This window comes from Danio rerio, chromosome 4 (assembly GCF_049306965.1).
Source record: "Danio rerio strain Tuebingen ecotype United States chromosome 4, GRCz12tu, whole genome shotgun sequence".
NCBI lineage: Eukaryota > Metazoa > Chordata > Actinopteri > Cypriniformes > Danionidae > Danio > Danio rerio.
The window spans coordinates 35,904,555-35,927,634 of NC_133179.1; the positions used below are offsets into that span (position 1 = coordinate 35,904,555).

A 23,080-nucleotide genomic window follows, 5' to 3' on the forward strand; every position below is an offset into this window, starting at 1 on the left:
AAGACATTTTTCATTAACATGATCTATTTTCCACACTATGGACATACTGTGTTCTGAATAACATAACTGCATTTAATATAATAGTAAATAGAGTAGAATTCTCCTCACCTCATCTAATTCTTCTTTCCATAGATCAGGAATTACTGCAACACTGTGATCTGAGGTGACTTTACCAACCATAAACATTCTGAAAGACAAGTTACACGAGTAATTTGAAAACAACAGTGAGTGGCTAAATAATAGAGTTTATGCAACTTACACATAATTAAAATCCAGAAATTATCAATACAAGATTACCTCAATGTGAAAATAGTAGATAGCAGATCTTTTTATTGATATTAATATTATTTAGGCATTTTAACATCAATTTATATACTTTAACTTGGTGATAGATGGGAATAGATCACCCAAACTAACAATTCTGTCATTTAGCCTCATCCTTTACTTGTTCCAAACATATTTAACTCTTTTTTCTGCTGAACAATAAAGAGGATATATTGAATAAAGCTGGAAAACTGTAACTATGTCTGCCTTTCTCATCTTTATCCCATTTCTCTTGCCATAATCTATTAACACCTTCTTTAATTATTGTCTTGATTTCTGATTTGCTAAGAGGAACTTGTATTTCTATTTGATTTGATTATGCTTGCAATCCGTCATTGACAACATTATTAGACAGTTTTATTCACTAGTAAAATCAGACATTTGTCATTATTAGATTATATTCAACAATATGTGGGCTAGAGTAGTTATACTGACACTGTAAAGATTTATTTTCATGCACAACTCTGTTCGCTATGAAAGAAAAAAACAAATCAAATGCTTGTCGTAATCATAACTCTAAAACGAGATATGATCATTTAAATGAAGTGCACGATTTCGGTTTTATTTTGACTGCAAAGTGCTTGTTCATACTTCGCGCTGCTCCCAAACAATCACTCTGTGCCACAAACTGAATATTATTTACAACTGTATTACCTGTTACTTACAACATTTGCAAGTTCTGTTCACTAAAGTAGACGTGCGCACGTCTATAATTAAGTTGAGCGCGCTCTCACGGTCAGCAGCTCACATCACGTGTGATTTCCCGGCTGCGAAAACATCATTATATGAAGACAAGAATGACATTTTCAGGTGAATTATACCTTATAAATACAGTATGTGACTCTTTTAACATCATTTGGAAGTGTCTATGTCACTTAGCAATGTATGTGAAACAATGAAAAGACTTGTGCGGCCGCCTTTTTTTCTCTCCTTAACTTGAAATTATGAGTGACAGAATCGTAGAAATGCTGGATTAAGATCGTCAAGGGGGTCGAATCGAGATCGCAATCTTTTTAAGATTAATTGTGCAGCTCTAATCCCTAATCATAACTCCTGTACAGCAGTCCCACAAATTTCTGACACTCGATGACACTGAAATACCCTGTCAGAAAAGTCAAGTGGCTGTCAATGAGCTTTTTACAGTGTCTGCTATAATGTTAATGCTGTTGTTGTGTGTTTACATTGATGAGTATGGCCACTGTGTTAAATGCACAGTACTGTTACGATCCTATTGCCACATTAGATCATTATGATAACATATACCTTCAGTCATTTCCTGAAGATAAATACCCAAAAATAACACAACTGGAATAAGTACAGCAGTCGCGATCGTCTGATCTCATATGAAGCAAGAAATCGCGAGGACATATGATGACGTGTGCAGGTACTGTAGTGCTGTCCCAATTCTTAGGGGTAAAATTTGAAGCCCTTCAACTTAACCCTCAGTTGTAAGCGCCAAGGGGAAGGGGTACAAAAATAGAATTGAGATTAGGCCTTAATATTCAATCCACATAAATTTATTAAAAGTGTTAAGTTAACTTAATTTGTGTTGTGACAACATGAAAGAATTGTGCGGAACCCTGCACAAATATGGTTGTCGGTTCATAATAAGTTGAAGCACATTGTCAGGTTTTGCTGTATTTGGCTTAAGCGTTCTTGGGTGGCTCGCAAATGTATAGATAACTCTAATACATAAAATAAGTAAGCTGACCAAAGTTCTTACGGGCAGAAGACTTTATTGAAGACAATTAATTGTGCAGTTCATCAGCAGTGATGTTAACTTCTCTGTCTTCAAGTAACTTAAACCAAAATACAGTCTGTGAGACACTAATATATAACAAAGGATGAAACCCCCCTGGAGATTACCCAACTGCTTTGGTTGGGTCACATCTCCTGAGTTCCTCTAGGTCATTTGGTTCACATCTTATCAGAAGTAGATACTTGTTGCATATGAAACAAGCCAATACAATCTATCAACATATAGAGTTATTTTGCCTTCTTGCAGCCCGATAGCAACTCTCACAACCCGGTACTGGGCTGTGACCCCTGATCTACACGACAAAACAGCTGGCAAAATCTTCACCCCTCTTTAGTTGAGTTTAAATTTTCAGGTGTACAAAGGGTTTCATTATCAGTAACTTGATATGCATTCAAGAGTTCACACTTGTTTGGCATGCTATCCTGAGAGAGACCTAAACTCACAAGATCCTCGAGCCCTATGCTCCCTCCCGTAAGCAGGACGAGAGGGGAGTGTGAGCTCAGGTAGATCTCGATGAACTCCCCAGACTTCTTTCTATTCTAATGACAGATATAGGGTCGGCTAAAGGGAGATATAAGGTTTACTAAGAGCTCGACTATGGTGCCAATTTAATGTTCAGTTTACTTAGATTGTGTGTTTTTGGACTGTGGGAGAAAACCAGGGGAAATCCACGCGAGCACAGGGAGAATGACCAAACTCTGCACAAAAAGTCAACTGGTTAGCAGGGACTTTAACCTGAGACATTCTTACTGTGAGGCAACAGTGCTAACCACTGGCTAATCATTGGCTGCCGTGTTGCCCAATCTAGAAAGGAGGGGGAGTAAGGGTGGGAGAGGGATTCTGCAAGACAAGGATAACAGAGTTAAGCTACGGTCACACTGGGCTTTTCCTCCCTTAGACTTCCATTCATACGCACGCGAATGCGTCAGACTAGAAACAGGGTCATGTGTCAAGTTTCGCAGGTTGCTGAGGTGCAAAGTTTAAGCTTTGTGAACTCTTACCTGCGAAATCGCATCACTTGACTGCGTGAGACCAATCGAGGATCAAAACATGACCTTTCTGGACAGAAATTTAAACCATGGAGCAATTGCTCACTTTTTTAATTTCTAAAAATCTTGTTTGATCCCGCCCCTTTTAACAGCACCGTACGACAGAATTTCACAATCTCAACGTCTAGTGTGACCGCAGCTTTGTGTTCTGATTATCTATAGAGAGTCAGGAATCATCTGATTGGTGAATCATGTTTTAGCTAATGCAGGACCAGCTGTGGATAATCATAAGCATGTGATCCTCTCGAAAGTAGTTTATAAATAAACTTCACTTGAATGAACAGCCAAACTACGTAAAAAAGCTGCCGTTTTGAATATACCCGTGTTTGTGTGGACAAGGCCTCAATGTTGAGGATTCTGCTCTCCATTGTGAATCTTCATGTGAGTGTTGAGGCTTCTTTTACTTTTAAAGCCCTTTCCACACTCACTGCATCTAAAACGATCCTCTCTTGAGTGAATCTTCATGTGTTTCTTAATGTAGTCTTTGCGTGTGAGACTCTTTCCACACTGATCACATGTGAACACTATGGTTCCAGTGTGACCATTCATGTGGTTCTTGAGGCTAGTTTTGGTTGTGAAGCTCTTTCCACACTGAGCACATGTAAACGGCTTCTCTCCGGTGTGAGTTCTAATGTGGTGTTTGAGTGAGCTTATATGTGGAAAACTTTTACCACACTCTGTGCATGTGTAAGGTTTCTCTCCAGTGTGAATCCTCATGTGGATGTAAAGGTCTTGTTTTTGACCAAAACTCTTTCCACACTGTTCGCAGGTGTGAGGTTTCTCCCTAGTGTGAACTCTCATGTGAGCAATCAGGGTCAGCTTTAGACTGAAACTCTTTCTACAAAGTATACAGCTAAAAGGCCTCTCTCCAGTGTGAGTTCTCATGTGTGCTGCAAGGCTTCTTGCATTATAGTAGCTTTTTCCACACTGTTGGCATGTGCACGGCCTCTTTCCAGTGTGAATTCTCATGTGAGTATTAAAGCTTTGTTTTTGACCAAAACTCTTTCCACACTGTTCGCAGGTGTAAGGTTTCTCCCCTGTGTGAACTCTCATGTGAACATCAAGGTTTGGCTTATGACAGAAACTCTTTCCACACTGCTTACAGCTGAAAGGCTTCTCCCCAGTGTGAATTCTCATGTGTGCTGCAAAGTTTCCAACATGATAAAAGCTTTTTCCACACTCTTGGCATGTGAACTTCCTCTCTCCAGTGTGAATTCTCATGTGGGCTTTAAAGCCTTGTATTTGACCAAAACTCTTTCCACACTGTTCGCAGGTGTAAGGTTGCTCCCTAGTGTGAACTCTCATGTGAACATCAAGCTTTGACTTCTGACTGAAACTCTTTCTACACTGTTTACAGCTGAAATTACACCCAGATTTGGATTTCCGAGGTCTTCCGTGTGATGAAGTCTTTTTAGTCAGTGTGGGTTTTTCATCAGTCATTATTTCTTGGGGTTTCATAAACTGCTGTTTCTCATCTATTTCATTCTGTCCATGAGTCTCTTCTTTCAGCACCATCAGATCTAAAAAAAAAAAAAAAAAAAAAGTTAACTTTAGTATAAAGGCTCAAAGCGATAAGCAAGAAATGGATGTTTCACCCACAAATGAAAATGACCTTACCATTTACTCTCCATCATGGTAGTTTTAAACATTTCCTTTATTGTGGAACACAGTAAGCCAGTAGGGTTTTTTTTCTTTTTTTAATATCTTCTTTTGTGTTCAACAGGATTAAGAAACACATAAAGGTTTAAAACCACACGAGAGAGAGTAAATGGTGAGGCTATTTTCATTTCTGCATCAACTATTCCTTTAAAAGGTTCCAACAATTACCAATTTTTTACAAGATGTAAAATAAGTCTTTGGTGTTCCCAGAATGTGTCTGAGGTTTCAGCTCAAAATCAGATCATATACCTTGTAGAATATTTAATTTAGGGGTCAGAGGAAAACCAAGCTCTTCTTGTGCCTGTGGCTTTAAATGGAAATACATGTTTAGAGTTACTGAAGTTTGTCCTGCGCTCTTGCGTTTTTTTTTAGTTACATCTATGGTTTGGTGCGTTATTCTTATCGTTGCTATTATTCAAAAGAAGGTAATGATTCACACTCAATTGCTTTGTACTGTTTTTATTTTTACTTTTTCTTACATTGTATGAGTGATAACGGTCAAACAGACGTTTCGGCACAAAGCCTTCCACAGTGTGTGGCATGATTCTCTAACTCCACCCTTTTATCCCATAGTCAATCACAATGTGCAATTAGTTAGACTGTCACTCTCATTTCATTATCCATTAATCAAACAATAACTTATAATCTTCACAGCAATAACAAAACAAACAATCTTCCCATTTCCGACCTCACTCTACAGAGATAAAGTGTATCAACTATTATCATTAATCAGGTGTACATCAATACAATAAAATTCTAACAGTTGACATTAAAAGTTTTCTACATTTAACAATTACCCAAAGATTAAAAATCACAAGTCTTACCTTTACCTCTACCCATTTAACTAATTATACAGGAAACATTTACCCTCATATTCAAAAACAATTTGCGAAACATACTGAAGGATTCGGATTTCTGCTTTCCAATTCGTCTCATCATGGACCACTGTTTATCCTTTTCATCATCCTGTTTCTTAGTATTTAACTGTGAATTGATTTTAACTATGACTAAGTTAAAACTGCTTACTGTAAGAATGTTCTGTGTCCTTGTTTCTCTTTTTGCCTGTCTATTTTAACTTTGTTTTCAGGAGACACACAGACCAGGTCATAGGTCATGGAGACCTCTCTCTCTCTCTCTCTCTATCTGTTCCTATGACTAGAGGTCCAATACAGAGGAGAAGAAGACACCTGTTTTATTGTCCTGATATATTGCCTATAATATTATAGCTGTTTGATTGATCTGTTTTTGAGTATAATTAATTTTAATGTAATTCCTTTCTGTGTGGAGATAGACTGTGTGGAGTAAAGATATTGCAGCAGACTGTTGATGGAAACAGTCTTGAACCAGCCTGATAACACAGCTGAACGTACAAGAAACATCCTTGAGTCTTTCACACAGATGGTCTTTTGTGTCTATTGTGTTCCTGGTTTAGCTTTGTACAGGTCGGAGATCAGCTCCTAATAACTTAAGGCGACCTCACCTCTAGGCATCAGGTCGCCATCCATATCTGGAGACAGATACAATGCTTTCTTTGACGCACGCATTAAGGCCATCCATATCTGGAAGTAGATACTATGTTTCTTTGACGCATGTATTTAGAATTGTCTATTTCTGTTGTAACCAATGAGAACTGTGTCTACCTGGATCCCACCCTTTCTGGACTTGTGTAAAGAGTATAATTGTTCGATTGTTGAAACTGTAAGCAGAGCGGCCTAGGAACTCATTGAGAGTGTTGAAGCTGGCTTCTGCGAATGAAACTGCAAACTATCTTCAGTAAACTTAATTTATTTTTTTAAAATCTCTGACTCCGGCTCTTCTTCATCTACCAGACTGGTCATTCTTTGGGTTAAACTGTATACAATCCCTACAGTTTTGGTGGAGGATGCGGGCACTTGTTTACTGGTAACACCATTGATCAATCAACAAAATGAAGGTAGGAAGATTTAAAATTATAAGACTAGGGATTGTCTGTGAAGTAGTGGGTAGTAACGGAACGTTTTTGGTTCTCATTTAGACGTAAATGAAAGGCGCCGGTGGATTCACAGAATTTTGTGGTAGATTGCTGTGGAATCCCTTAGCGAGCTGGTGCATTTTGTGGTACACCTATAGCGATACTGATAAGTGTAACAGTAATTGAGAGGTGTACCTTCTCCTTCACCCGGAGTTAGGGTACTCATTTGATGGGTGTTTAGGAGGCTTTTGGGACATTCTCGGGCATAAAACCTGGACTGGTTTTCTATTTAGTAGTGGACTAAATTAACCCGAGATTGTAATTGAGTTCCACCACTGCTATCTAACTGCATTACAGACAAAAGGCATGCCATAAGAATAGTGTAGGTCAGATTATTAGGGAAAGAAATAATTGAATAAAAATAACATATAACATTATAATAGAGATCCATTAGATAGTAGTGGCCACAAAAGTCAGACAAGATACCTAGAAATATCAGGGTGAGGTTGATTGATCAATGATGCACCAGGAGCAATCCCGAGAAAATTATGACCCTAACTGGATTGGACCGGTCTGGACAGTTTGCACATCTTGGGATGGTTTGCAGATTCATCAAGCAGAAGCCAAGCGCTGTTGGTAAGAGTGCCCTCTCAATTTCTTGTTGCTTTTGGTGTTGAACTCAGATATAAAAAGAAATAGATGAGAGCAGAATGCAGTAAATGGCTCAGCTAAGCTCTCAGGTTTAAAATGATTTTAGAACTGATTTTAAGAAAAAAAAAAAAAATTTTATTATTCCTTTGGCATTTAATTTTCATTGAAAAGCTAAAATCTAAATATTGAGTGTCGAGTAGCAAAATCGCAAGCACAGAAACTGGCAGTAACATTATGGGAATAAAGAATAGCTTATGTTTTGTCTTAGAAGATAAGATTCTGTGTGACTGCACTGCTACCTTGGTTTAGCCCTCAACATGACTGGTTTTGGCTGTAAAAGTAACAGAGACATGTCTGAATAAAAATATGCCATGTAAGTCTGTGCAAACAAGCAGCTTCATGGTTGGATTTATATATTTTTAATAATATATATGTAACATAAATGGGGGTTTCAAATAATACTTTGATGGATGCAGTTAACCCCTGAAAGATCTAAAACTATTGTTGACTGTAACAGCATTACTTTGAAAATGCATGTCAACTCTGTTTTATATGTTTTAGGACGGGCTCTAGTAAAAATATATTACAATGAAATTATGTTATTGAGGTTAATGTTATGTTTAATGAATGTTTAAATTTAGTAAACATGCATTTTCGTTATAGATTGCTCAAAACTCTCTTTCTCTCTCTTTAGATGTCAGCTAAGAGCTGCTATCTGCCTGTTCCATAACAATTGATAAGCACAGTGCTCAGTTGGAAATCACAATTTAAAGGAAATGCTAGAATGAATACAGAAATTCTACATTTCAATTTGTATGCACTAAAAGAGGTATTAGTAATTAAAAATCAAAGTTAACAAATAAGAGATTGCAAAATGCTTTTGTTTGTTTTCCCAGTGATGGGTTGTGGCTGGAAAGGGCACCAGCTGCATAAAAACGTGCTGGATAGGTTGGCAGTTCATTCCGCTGTGGCAACCCCGGATTAATAAAGGGACTAAGTGAACAGAGAAATGAATGAATGAAAGTGCTTTTGTTAAAGCATCTTGAAAAACACTAATATACCCGCTGAGCTATAGAGATAATTAATTTGAACAGTTGTTATTACTGTTTGGAAATTTCTTGTCTTGTCTTCAGCGGTTTATTACTGTTTGTAACTTTTGTCTTATCTTTAGTCTCCACCATCACATACAGGGCCTGATGGCTATACTGAGGTAGTAGACCCTGACACTGAATGGATCAGGGTGATATCTAAACTCCCTGAATAATCTCAGCTTGATATTCAGTTGATTTAAGTGTTTGATTAACCTGTCTCAATGTTTAAATTCTAGTAGGTAGTCTCAATGGCTTTCATGGTTCTTGACTGCACTTTCCCAAGTTTGCAGAAAATTCTGAATCAAGGAGGAAGCCTGCACAGGAGCTTGCAGTGTGAGTGGCAGTTGACCGGTGGGCACGAAGGGGGGTTCCCTAAGACGGGTAAGATTTTCCCTTGGCCAAAGCGGAAAACAACCTAAGGCATGGGACCCCTCGTAAACCCCGGGGCATCTACCCGAAAAGGGGGATGTTTAATGTGAAAGATGGTGCTGGACTGGGGTGATGCTCTATCGGCCTAAAGCATCCTTAGAGGGGAACTGTTTGAAGTTACAGTAATCTGCCTCAGTGGCCCCGTCCAGACCTGATCACGAGAATCCTGCTTTTATTGAGGACATGTCTGTCCTTGTGACAAGCATCAATGGACTATGCCAGGGTATGATACCCTGAAGGAGATGATTGGTAAAAAGATAATGGCAATGGGCTTTCAAGAACCATTGGAGACAGTACAGTTTCTTAAAATTTTACCAATATCAATGTGGTTGGCTGCTTTAACAGCACTGGATATATAAGGTTTGATTTTTAAGAATGCTGAATTCCTGAATGTGAAGCTGAGATGATTTTTAACTGATGTGTCTGATTTTTCATAGTATTTTACTGATGCAGGTCCTTATGCATGACGAAGGACATTTTCGAGATGGTGTTGGCTAAAGATAAGGACTGGCTGTGAGATGGTTTGGATAACACAGCTGAATGGAATTAAGCAGTTAAGGTAAAATAATTACAAGAAATTCTCATAGTCTTTAAATAGTTCCAACTGAGTTTTAAGAGATCAAACTTTTGACATTTGGAACGTTAATGAATGATTAAAGATTCTGAATTGCAATAATTTTAATGTTATAGTCTAAGACTATAGAAAAATCATGTGCATGAAACAGAGAGACAGAGACTGTTTGAGTGAAGCCATGAGTTGTGTTTTGTTTCTGTTATCGACTTGCTTAGCAACGATATTAAGAAAACAAAATGCCCCAGCTGATTGTCTCAGAAAAGACATTGATTATGAACAGAAACTTTGAAACTTGATAAAAGATCATGTAAATCCAGTTGAAACTGGACAGAGAATTTTAAGAATAAATTTGTGCGAGTTCAACACCTAAAGCAAACTTAGTTATGAACTGTCACAATATTCATATCTATGGTACAATAATGCTTATTGTCCTGAGGGAATGATTTGTCCCTGTTGTATGAATATTGTCACTAACCTCTGGAATGAGTGTTATATAATTACAGATTCTATAAGCGAAATGCCAGACATTGCAGAAGTCAATAATGCTGAGTTAATCTGATGAAAAGATGATGCAGACCATGAGATGAGCGTTAAATGGATGGGTTATCCGGCTCTGTTTGCAATCGTTAATAATGACTTCTTTTCCTGATTCAGATTACTCTCTGGAATAATAATAATTTTAAAACAAGTTTTATTAGCTGTGAAATTGAAGACTGCAATCCATATCAGGTTACAAACCCATGTCTAAATTGACTGAGAAGTTCAAAGGTTAATTACAGTTAATTCTTTGCTATCTGAATATTAATGTTAAATATTTTAGACTTGATGGCATTTAAACAGTGACATTGGCTAAGTCACTAACCACAATAGTCCAGAAAGCATCCTCACTCTAGCATAGGAAAAATAAGCAGAGAATTGAGTTGAAGTCATTTGTGTTAAAGGCAAATGCTGCAGTAAATCACTCTGTCTATGTGTGTGTGTCCTCAATGGTAGAGGAACATAATCGTTTGGATGTTGTATAGAACAAAGAGATAAAGTTGAATGAAAGTGTTTGCATCTGATGGTTAAATTCAGTAAGAAGTATTTATACTGCTGCAGCAAAAATGAACATTTTAGTAAACAGAAATGCAGCGTGAACTTTAACAGCATTTTTAAGCAGTCAAGTCAACTCAAGTTAATATTATTATTGTGAATACTGACAAGTTTTACAGAAACTTAGACTGTCTTTAAATGAAAATTTAGTAGTCCATATCCAAGCAAGAGTCTTGATTATATGTGGTAAAAGAGTTGTTAACTCAGTCTGTTCTTGTTCAATTGGTAATGCTTTTAAACAGGTTTTACTGTCAAATGACAGGTATGAAAGATTTTCAAATAATCAAAAGTTTTAGCAAATAACTAACCTGTGAGCAATTCTAATTGACCAGACAGTAAGAATCAAATGAATTTTATACAAAATCATACTGTTTGCTTCTGATTATGTTGACTGGTTTAGTCAGAGTAAAGTAAATGGTACAAATGACACGTTGAGAAGATAATCATAAGGTTTAGTCTTATTTCTGTTAAAAGATGCTTGAGTTTGATCTTTGTTGAATTTGACTAAGATTTTATTAAACCCCTAAAACGTGGGAACAAAAGAAATGGATTCACAATCCCTCTTATTGCATGTTAATGACTTGGATTAATAGTTTGTAAAAACCATTACATCTTTCTTGGTCTTTAGGTAACAGGTAATATCTATATCTAGTCTCTTTGAGGTGACTGAGGGTCTGGCTCAATTCATTTAGCCCGGCTTCCAGAGAGTGGATTTGATATTAGTTTGTTAACTGTGAAGGTGAATTTGGCTCATTATGGCCAGGACAAGGGTGCTTGTACACTTCCTATCAATGATACAGAGGAATGTGTAGCATCACTCCAATCACATCATTATTTGAATGAAAAGATATTTTAAGTGGACTTGACTGACATGGAGTTCAGCGAGGTGATAATTAAACATGGTAATGGTGCTGAATTGGACTATTGTGCTGTTGGCATGTTTAATGTGTGTTAATGTAAAAATGCTTCATTATTCTAATTTGAAGTTAGTGAACATGCTGATGAAGGTTTTAAAACTGGTGAAAATAAAGATGTTTTTGCAGGTCATGAATTTGAATCCTGAGTGGCTTAGGTCGAGTGGATGACCTTTTGTGTCTGATCAGAGGATCTCTGAGCACTAGAATTAGCCTGTATGTTTGAATTTAGAGTTGGAGCAAGTTGTAGATGCATCAGAGGAAGTATCGATGGAAATTATGAGTTGTTTACTTCTGGAGGACTTTTAGGGCTTGCGCATTTGTGTTCACATTCTGGACTTTAGTCCGCTGTTGTTTTTTGTATGTATTTACTTCTGCTTGCAGGACCCTTAATCCCACCGATGATGAGAAGCGTGAACTCCTTTTGTGGGTGGAGAGTGAAAGAGCCCTTAGCTTGGGGACTGGAATTTTTAGGTTCCAGCTTGTCCAAGAAGGGGTGAAGAAAACTCTGCGAACTTATTAAGGGAGCATGAGTCATTACTTTCACTCTCCTTAGTGACCTCACTGGCTGACCGGAAGTGGAGTTTGGACTCCATTCGGGTCAAAAGGGGGGACTGAAGGATTCGGATTTCTGCTTTCCAATTCGTCTCATCATGGACCACCGTTTATCCTTTTCATCATCCTGTTTCTTAGTATTTAACTGTGAATTGATTTTAACTATGACTAAGTTAAAACTGCTTACTGTAAGAATGTTCTGTGTCCTTGTTTCTCTTTTTGCCTGTCTATTTTAACTTTGTTTTCAGGAGACACACAGACCAGGTCATAGGTCATGGAGACCTCTCTCTCTCTCTCTCTCTATCTGTTCCTATGACTAGAGGTCCAATACAGAGGAGAAGAAGACACCTGTTTTATTGTCCTGATATATTGCCTATAATATTATAGCTGTTTGATTGATCTGTTTTTGAGTATAATTAATTTTAATGTAATTCCTTTCTGTGTGGAGATAGACTGTGTGGAGTAAAGATATTGCAGCAGACTGTTGATGGAAACAGTCTTGAACCAGCCTGATAACACAGCTGAACGTACAAGAAACATCCTTGAGTCTTTCACACAGATGGTCTTTTGTGTCTATTGTGTTCCTGGTTTAGCTTTGTACAGGTCGGAGATCAGCTCCTAATAACTTAAGGCGACCTCACCTCTAGGCATCAGGTCGCCATCCATATCTGGAGACAGATACAATGCTTTCTTTGACGCACGCATTAAGGCCATCCATATCTGGAAGTAGATACTATGTTTCTTTGACGCATGTATTTAGAATTGTCTATTTCTGTTGTAACCAATGAGAACTGTGTCTACCTGGATCCCACCCTTTCTGGACTTGTGTAAAGAGTATAATTGTTCGATTGTTGAAACTGTAAGCAGAGCGGCCTAGGAACTCATTGAGAGTGTTGAAGCTGGCTTCTGCGAATGAAACTGCAAACTATCTTCAGTAAACTTAATTTATTTTTTTAAAATCTCTGACTCCGGCTCTTCTTCATCTACCAGACTGGTCATTCTTTGGGTTAAACTGTATACAATCCCTACAATACGAAAAAACCTACATTCAAAAACCATTACTACATAAGAAAACAGCATATCAATTATCATCATATTTTTTAACAATTTACATGGATAATGAAATGAGAGTGACGGTCTAACTAATTACACATTGTGATTGACTATGGGATAAAAGGGTGGAGTTAGAGAATTATGCCACACACTGAGGAAGGCTTTGTGCCGAAATATCTGTTTGTCCGTTATCACCAGTAAAATGTAAGAAAAAGTAAAAATAAAAACAGTACGAAGCAATTAAGTGCGAATCATTACCTTCTTTTGAATAATAGCAACGATAAGATTAACGCACCAAACCAAAGAAGTAACTAAAAAAAAAACGCAAGCGCGCAGGACAAACTTCAGTAACTCTACACACGTTATTCATCAAACACCTGCTGCCAGCGTTCAACAAGATGTTTTTCGAAGAGATCAGCAAAATGACAGAAGAAAAAGCTGCTACATTCACATTCAGTACAGATGATGCGGAAAAGATTTTACTCCCTGGCCAAGTACTTAAGTCCACGATTTCAACTAAAGAAACGCTAGAACAAATGGAACAAAGACTGTTGGCATTCCGACAAAAAGAAGTCAGAATGGAGCTACACGCCCAAACATTAAGTGAGTACTACAGAAATTGTCGAATACCACGAGGACTGTGAATCCAGAAAGAATCAACGATAGGACGAGATAATGTTGAATTCTGCAAAAAATGGTGTAAAAATTCTCAACCATTGTTCGATGAATCTAGTGCTCCTGATTATTGACTTTACAAAGAAAGAAACGAAGTTACTATCTGAAAAGTTTGAAAATCATAAGATTAAAATGAATCAAACTTTTGACAAGAAACAACTAAATGAATTTCAAAAACAAATGGAGGAGAAACTTGAGAATTTCAAAAAGGAATTACTCAACTTCAAGATTCACAAATTTAAGAAAGACACTATGGACTATAAAGATCAAAAAGTGTACACTTGGATGTCGGAAAGATCGAAGCCCCATCCACAACGACAGAGAATGAACCACACAAGTGCTTCTGAATCAGATGACTCCTATGCTTCATCATCTCATACAAGATTTAGACAAAAAAAAGTTTTTTTTGGACCAGCCCCGTCGTTCCAAGCGCAATATTGGTCAAGGAAAGCAACAAGAAGAGGAAGTCGGACAAAAGGAAATAGAGAAGAACCTAGGGAGGTAACTTCACCTGAACATAATGTTTTTAATTAACTGGACAATCTTGTATTCAATCTATCAGACAAGGAATTATCCACTGAACAAACTGAAGTGTTGAGCAAAGGTTTATCATTTGTGCCATATAATACATCAGACCCTTTTATGATCAACGTTGAATTATTTAAATTCTTTAGAAATGTAAAATTGAGGAGTTTTTTTTATTCAAATATAAATGGAACCCCATATACACAACAATTTAAACCTAATAGAACGTTCACTCCAGTAGTTCATAATCATTCAGTAAACACCTTTTGTAGACTTGTTGAAAATGATGTAGAAAAAATGTGCAAGAATCAGAAAAAGCATCATATAAAAAACAAAAGTTAACTAGAAAACAAAAAGACGCTCTTTCCACATTAACCAATGATCCAACGTTGACTATTAAACGAGCAGATAAAGGTGGTGGAATTGTGATTATGAATACTAAAGTATACGCTGAGAAAGTAAAACTAATGCTCCAGGATAAGACTTTTAATAAGAGACTTGTTTTAAATCTGGCTAGCTCTTACAAAAAACAAATTGATGAGACTTTACAAATAGATTTAGATATGAAATGGATAAGTGAACAAGAATTTAAATATTTAAAAAGCATATTGTAGGTTAAAAAACTGTTTCAAAAAAGGTAAACTCGTTTGTGAAAGTACTCTATAATACCATAAAAAAACATATTACAATGTTTTATGAAGTGCAAGGGCACAAATTTAAAGAAAATGTATCTGTTTTCCCACTTCCGCTTTTTTTTCTAACCACCCCGGTGATGTCAGAAGCGGGACTTATCTGACAGACGCGCGCTGTTTACAGTGGGGCAGAGGAGCTAATAGCAGAAATGGTTGTTAGTTTTAGCGTAATTTATCATCATCATGCTATATTATTGTGTTTATGGGAACTGCACAAACTCTAGCCTGTCAACAGATCAAGTCCACAAGTTTCCTGTCGCTATTTTGGTTCGTGAAATGGGATGAATTCGATAAGACTTATAGCTGACGCGAACGGCGAAAAACACTCCTGGATCAGTCGGAGATGCAGCTCGATGAAAATGAGAGCTGTACACAGTACAGTCTACTGTATAAGTTTTGTGAGATGGTTTGCAGTTCACTGTCCAAGGGTCTGCAAATGTGGCTGGGTTTTCTGTATTATGTTATTTTATAAATCATACGGTGAATTTTAAAATGTATAACTGAGGAAGCGGGTGGTGAGTGAGGTGTCGCGGACGCCGCCCTATGCACTGATATAACTGAGGAGGTGTCGCGGACATAACTGAGGACGCGGGTGGTGAGGGTAGTGTCGCGGACGCCAGCCTCTCTATTCTGCCGTCCTATGCGCGGACATAACTGAGGACGCGGGTGGTGAGGGTAGTGTCGCGGATGCCAGCCTCTCTATTCTGCCGCCCTATGCGCGGACATAACTGAGGACGCGGGTGGTGAGGGTAGTGTCGCGGACGCCGCCATGGACGCGCCGGCCCTGGAGGTCTTCACAGGCTCGACGAGAATGCAGAACTTTGCACTACATTTGCTCTCCTTTCTAGATCCTTCCAGCGGGTTTACAAGGATGAGGCTGTCGGCATCTTTTTACACAGCATTCACAATTTAATACACATTAAAGACATGATGGTGTGGTACCCACATAAACGTTGGCCAACTTACTGAAAAATAATTTTAGGTTTACTTTTAAATGGGTCAGATGATTTATTTTTCTTTCAGTATACACACACTCACACAGATACTTATACATATATAAAGAGTAAAAATGCTGGTATTAACACTTTCTATGATTTTGTGCTATATGAATAAAACTTGAACTTGAGTTGAATTAGAATCTGAACTTGAATTAGGGTTATAGTTTATTTAACCATAAATGCAGATCAGATCTGTTGATCAAATCTTTGTAAATAATTTATACAGTAACAACTGTACTTGTATTTTTTATGGATTGTTGCCTAAATGGGATCTGATAGAGATAATTTTACAGTTTACCCAATGAAAAAAATGAGAAAAAGACACATATTTTAAAAACTTATTTAAATTTTTTTAATATTTGATGTTGCTTTTATTTTAATACAGAAGCTCTGAAAACCTTTTGTAAAATAAAAAAAGATTTTCCAGTACCTTGTTTACATGTTTCTGCATTATTCCAGACGTTCTGTGTTATTTGTGTTTTGTATTCACTTATCTACTATTAAAAATAGGGTCAATGTGGCATAACTCTGTTAAATGCTCATTAGTTTCTGTTACTGGTAAGTATCAATATTTATAGATGATTAATTCTAGCTTTGCTATTGCTAGAAAAGATTTCGTTATCATGCATATCTCTCTGTAAGCCAACACTGGCCTCACCATAAACCTGCTCGGTTCTTCTCACAATAGAGTTAAATTACACTTCTCTGCTGTTCTGTCTGCTGGTCTGTCCACAGGCTTATAATTGTATAGCTGTGGTCTGTCGTTTGTGTGAGCCTCTCAGAATATCTTATCTCGGCATCCAAACGCGCACCGCGATCCGTTGTCCCTCATCCGACTTCCGGTCTGGCGATTTTTCAGATGCGGAAGTAAATTTCCGTGACTAAAAACGACTCCAAACGGCTTAATAATAAACTTTAACGTATATTTTAAAGAAAATCTAGTTCCTACTTTACTCTTACACACATTGTCTCACTGGGGTGTCTAACCTACAATATACTTTTTAAGGCCTAAAAATTTGATTTTGGAATTTAAGACATTTAAAGACCCAGTTATTAGCCCTGTAATTAGTTATTATAATAATGATGTAATTCTAGATACTATCTGTGAGAACTAACAACTACTAGAAACAAGTTTAAACCCATAAAGAAGTTGGAATTGTGATTATTGTGACATTTGCAAATGGAAAGTACTAAGCCAACACTATCACTGTAATAGCAGATATCTTCTATGAGAATACTGTAGGTAAAATATTGTCAGCTCAGTCAAACTTTTTTAATTTATTGTTTTTATTTATCTTATATAGCGCCAGTGCTCAAGGACGCTTTATAAACAGTAGAGGAACAAGAAAAGCAATAACCTTAAGAAGGTAGAGAAAATGGGAGACTAATAATACATAAAATAATGACAAAAGACATGAGAACAAGTGATGAAAGAAACTCATTCCTGTCTTTCAATGAGTGCTTATGTGAATTTAGGAGAACTAGGCAGCACACTCAGGGCTGCAAGATGGATTTAATTTAGTGTTCTTATTATTAAAATATATCTGAATGAGAATCAAATGACTGAGTTGGTCTTTGACAATGAAAACTAACCTGTTTTTTCCTGTGGATCTTCCTGTTTGACTGTGAATGTTTCTTCAATCTTCACATCTTCACTCTCCTCTTTAATAAACGCCATCTTTATAACAGTGTGGAGATCAGTCGCTTCAGCAGGAGTTTTCTCTGTGTTTGGACACTTTATCCTGTTTAAAATTAACAAAACAATAAAATGTTCTGTTTAAAATTAAGAAAACAGTGAACAGAAACAAAATAACTTCTCTTCAACACTTGCTTCAACAGTTTCTTTATATGAGAGTAATTAACTATAAGAAATCAGGTAAAAGATTGCATTAATACTTATTACACACTTTTCTCGAGCAAGAAACAATAGCCACAAATGAGCTGATTAAAACTAGTACTCAATTTCATAGAGATAGGTTGGTTTTATATTCACACATTCTGACTTTTCCCTTTATAATATAATTTCATAAAAGTAATTTTTGCAAACTCTAAATAGCGAAATCATATTAGCAGCCAATAACTATCAAAGTACAACATTGTTCACAGTCAAATAAACAGTGTTAATGTTGTTTAGAAGTCACACTTGCATCCTATTCTAAGTAACATGGTAAACAATATAGAGACTTCTTAATGAACGAATGTGCGAATATAAAACCAACTTTACCTCTATCTATTTCTTATTTATAGTGATGTATACTTAGAATAGAATGACATTATGGTATTTAATAAATTAAACCTTCATTATAACACTTATTACACACTTTACTGTTACTTCACTTAAACTTTCTTCAGGTATGTTCTTAATTGTTTTGTTTGTTTTATTTATATTATTGTCTGCTTATAGCACTTTTTTGCCCAAGACAAATTTCCTCTCAGGAACAAAAGGTTTATCTTATCTTTATTTAAACAATAAACCTCATTACTGTGAGTTAAATAGTCCTACGTTAAATAAAGGGTTAAAATAAAATTGTCAGAAGCAGGTACATAGCACTAAATGAAAAACCTGAAACTTTAATCAATCGCTTTACATAAAGCTAAACGCTTTAAAACAAACCTTTCTCCTGTTGAATCACAGAGCGAGAGCGGCGCAGGCTTACGGCGTCACAAGCCACGCCAAAATAAAAGTCTTTTTTTAACCTTTTTTTGCCTCTGACTCTTAGTCATGACTTATTATATATAGGTTTTCTCTGTGTTTGGACACGTTACCCAGTTAAAATTTAACAAAACAATAAAAATGTCCTGTTTAAAATAAATAAAACAATGAACAGAAACAAAATAACTTCTCTTTATATGAGAGTAATTAACAAAAATAAATCCGGTAAGTCAGAGCAAGAAACAATAGCCACAAATGAGCTGATTAAAACTAGTACTCTATTTCTTATACATACTTAGAATGAAGTGACACTATCCTATTTAATAAATTAAACCTTTGTCTTAAAATATTTACATTAAAGGTTTGTCATGACTGCAACAGTAAATGGAAAAAAAGCTAACAAAAAATACTTTTATTCTGACGCGGCGTGTGACGTCATCAGGCGGCGCCGCTTCAGCGCTGTGATTCAACTGGAGTAAGGTTTGTTTTAAAACGTTTACCGATATAAGCCTATTTAAAGTTAAAGTTCTAAAGTTTTAGTTTTTTTATACAATGTTAAATTATGTTCCTGCTGTTGGACATATTATTTTAACCCTTTATACAACGCAGTACTATTTTATTCCCAGTATTTACAGGCTATTGTTTGAATAAAGTAGGTTAACAGAAAAGTGTGTAATAAGTATTAATGAAATCTTTTACCTGATTTACTTTTGTTAATTACTTTCATATAAAGAAACTGTTGAAGCAAGTGTTGAAGAGAAGTTATTCTGTTTTTTAAACAGGACATTTTTATTGTTTTGTTCATTTTAAACAGGATAAAGTGTCCAAACACAGAGAAAAACTCCTGCTGAAGTGACTGATCTCCACACTGTTATAAAGATGGCGTTTATTAAAGAGGAGAGTGAAGATTTGAAGATTGAAGAAACATTCACAGTCAAACAGGAATATCCACAGGAACAAACAGGTAGATTTTTATTCTCAAAGACCAACTCAGTCATTTAATCCTTATTCAGATATATTTTAATAATAAGAATACTAAATTAAATCCATCTTGCAGCCCTGAGTGTGCTGCCTGGTTCCCCTAACATAAGCACTCATTGAAAGACCTTCTTAATTAGTTAGTTATTGCTTTTCTTGTACCCCCACTATGTGTAAAGAGTTCTTGAGCACTGGCGCTATATAAAATATATAAAAACATTAAATTAAAAAGTATTCTCATAGAAGATATCTGCTATTACAGTGATAGTGTTGGCTTAGTACTTTCCATTGTTACTAGTTCTCACAGATAGTATCCAAGTTAGAATTACATCATTATTATTATAACTAATTACCAGGGTTATTGTGTATAAACAAGGATTTCCGCGAGTTAAAAAATTTGTAAATTCCAAAATCAAAATTTCAGGCTTTAAAAAGTCTTAAATTTACTGAAAAATTGTGTTGTATGTCTTGAATCCTTTTTTAAACAAGTCTTCATTTTCCTTTGTTCATGTTTTGCTTCGTAATCTGGCCAAAACCCATACAATCACCAACAATCCATCTCAATATAACTTTCAACTTATGTTAAAAAAATCATTTTTTAACATAAGTTAAACATTTTTATCAAAGTCATTTTAACTCTATTTATCATAATGGTGTAATTATTTTCCTTACAATAACATTTGTTTAAATGTGCTCCATGTATTTACTGCTGAGGACTTCGACCTGGACAGATTGTTGTGCATAAATTTAGTTTATTATAGTTTTTAAAACGTTGAAAATATTTGTTTATTTTTTTATTATTTTTTCGAAGTTTATGTCGGAAAAAAATGTGTGAATACTGTTTTTACAAAATATTTAAAATCTTTTGCTAAGAAATATCTAAAATATTTAATTTTTTTATTATTCATTTATTATTTTATTATTAAATGTATTAAATATCATATTTTTTTGATAGAACAAAAAAAAAAAAAATTCATCTTGGCCATTTAAAAAATTCCTTAGCCTTTAGCCCAGGGGTCACCAATCCTGGTCCTGGAGGGCCGGTGTCCCTGCAGGGTTTAGCTCTAACTTGCCTCAACACACCTGCCTGGATGTTTTAAGTATACCAAGTAAGAGCTTGATTAGCTTGTTCAGGTGTGTTTGATTAGGGTTGAAGGTATATCTGCAGGACACCGGCCCTCCAGGAACAAGTTTGGTGACCACTGCTTTAGCCCTTCATCAGTTTAAATTTTTATTCATAATAGTCTTAAAAATGTCTTTAATAGTCTTAAATTTAACTTGGTGAAACCTGTAGGAACCCTGGTTTAAAGTATGTCAGAAAATGTCGTTGCCCCTAATTTAAAATATGCTGAATGAAATGGACACTAAAATAATTAATTATTATAAAACATTGTACAGTATTCTAAACTATATGATGTTGCTGTGGGACGACGTGAGACAAAAACAAATAATAGTGGAACAATAACGTTTAGCAGTGCACTGACTACAACTGGCCAACAAACTAGTCTAAAAATGACTTTTGCTGTTAGAAATGGATTACAGCATGCTGATGATATGCAAACATTAGAGTGTAAGGTTTTTATGTTTTAAGTTTTTCAGGACAACAGTATCTCCAGCAGAAAATATATCCAAAGATGCCGTTTTAAATTGTAAAGAAATCTGTGTTTTTGAAACCAATGAAGACAGCAGAAGTCAATGATTAATCAGAATAATCTTGCCTGACATGTTTACTGCTCCAAAATACTTTAAAAGTTTCTCAAATAATTTTTTTTAGTTCAAAGGGAATTTTTTGGTTTCTTTTGTTTTTTTACCCAGAAATTTAAAATATATGTGGCGCGCAGGGGGATAAGGCTTTTTGTTGGTCGCAAGACCAATACAATAACTGGCACACTAAAGCCAAATTAACACAAACTATTGCAATTAGAGCTCTACTACGCCACCCAGTACATTACCTGGGACATAAAATACAGGTTCATACTTCCGACAAAGACAATGAGACGTGGATATAGAAAAATAGGTTTTTTTTTATTACAATTCAATTATCTTTGGACCACAAATATTAAAAGACAGGCACATGCACTCTTTTTAAAAAGGCACTAGTGGAGGCAATTACAAAAAAAAAAAAAATCGTCATCCAACCAGAGGAGCTGGGGCTTACCACAGTTAAGCAGGCTAGGCATTGGACCCAAAAATGACCCACAGATTCACACTTGCACACTTTGATTTAAAACACCACACAGTGAACTTCAATGCACACAAGTGGGCAAAAGACTAATTAATAGAAAAAGAGTCACGCCACACAGTGGCACTAGACACCCCCAGCTCCTAGGGAAAGAAGAAAAACCACAATTAGAAAAAATAGAAAAAAAAAAATACAACAAGCAAATATATTAAATAGGCTCACAGAAGCATCAAAATAAGATGCTACCAGCCACTCAGGGGGGCACGGAGGTGACAGGCCCCAGCTAATCACACAGTGTAAAGCACAAGGTCGCAATGTTAGAACAGGACTAAGCACCACAAATGCAGCAATTGAAGCAAAGCAAAGCAGTCCTCGAGACCACACACTTATTTTACGTTTCCTATTTTTGTAAATATGCAAAGATCAAAGAGAACAAATATTAGGGCTGTAACGATACACGATATGAAATCGAAATCGCAACACTCAGATCCACGATCCTGTATCGCGGTGTGATAAGGGAGAATCGCGACACACCCCGATACTACCTTTCCAATAAAGTCACGCGTGCCTGCAAAAGTTGAGCTAGTTGAAGAAGAACGTGAGGAAACACTTTTTTTCCCGCTCGACATTACGAGCACTGCTCCGTTTAAGCCCTCGCAATAAGCGTTTAGCCGGGAGAGCTCGCACGGAGCTCTTAGTTAGGGACCGTCTGAATGTGCCAGGAATATCAAAAACAAAACCAACTTAACCCCGCTTGACAACAGACAACGGCAGAAACATTGCCAATGCTGTCAAAGCATTCTCCGCATTACTGAAGCGCAGAAAGTAACACTAGTTTGATCTGTATAAATATCATTATAACTATATTGTATAAATATTATTATATATAGGCTTACAACAACCTGACAATCAAAAAACAAATGACATGATATCACAGGCGCTTGTCTTCTGACGGTAGAATTTCTCATATAGCTTGTGAAGCATACAGTACTATTTGATCTATAAAATTTGTAAAATAAACATTTGCAGGTTAAAGAAACAGCATAGGAGGGGCCTTGGTGCAGATGAAAAGTTTAAAGAGTGTATTTGTATATAGGGCGACATGGGTAACTAGATAGAATAGACAGAGATAGGTTGATCTCTGCAGCAGCTGCCGAAGAGCTGCGCGCTGCAGACGCAGCTGGTGTGAAAGGCAAACGCCTGCGTGCTGCTTCTGCTCGACGTACGCGCTGCTCACGCACTGCTGACGCTTGCGATGTGAAACAGGCGTCACACA

The 23,080-nt window shown here is 36.4% G+C and overlaps 4 protein-coding genes across 6 annotated transcripts in view; 1 reads left to right on the forward strand and 3 right to left on the reverse strand.

Annotated features, from left to right (window-relative positions):
• Positions 1–1,486, reverse strand: part of si:dkey-30f3.2 — a 38,297-nt gene extending 36,811 nt beyond the window's left edge. Inside the window, exon 1 of one of the 2 annotated variants that reach the window (XM_068220465.2) lies at positions 109–1,486. The gene's annotated coding sequence lies outside the window, so the exon portion shown is untranslated. The remainder of the gene's footprint in view (positions 1–108) is intronic. The other variant, XM_073947883.1, reaches the window with a different exon arrangement.
• zgc:173607 overlaps positions 1–23,080 on the reverse strand; it is a 791,925-nt gene that overhangs the window by 224,411 nt on the left and 544,434 nt on the right. The gene's annotated exons all lie outside the window — the stretch shown is intronic.
• On the reverse strand, positions 1,481–18,635 carry LOC108183928 (uncharacterized). The gene is made up of 3 exons (XM_017355733.4): positions 18,606–18,635; positions 17,585–17,733; positions 1,481–4,652 (listed from the first exon to the last, which is right to left on the reverse strand). Exons 2-3 carry the CDS (start codon positions 17,667–17,669, stop codon positions 3,475–3,477), a joined length of 1,263 nt encoding a protein of 420 aa, XP_017211222.2. The 5' UTR covers positions 17,670–17,733; positions 18,606–18,635; the 3' UTR covers positions 1,481–3,474.
• LOC110439586 (uncharacterized) overlaps positions 19,069–23,080 on the forward strand; it is a 296,328-nt gene continuing 292,316 nt past the window's right edge. For both annotated transcript variants that reach the window (XM_073947803.1, XM_068220391.2), the window contains exons 1-2: positions 19,069–19,124; positions 19,459–19,608. In XM_073947803.1, the coding sequence (XP_073803904.1) occupies positions 19,524–19,608 (85 nt within the window). In that variant the 5' untranslated portion in view covers positions 19,069–19,124; positions 19,459–19,523. The remainder of the gene's footprint in view (positions 19,125–19,458; positions 19,609–23,080) is intronic.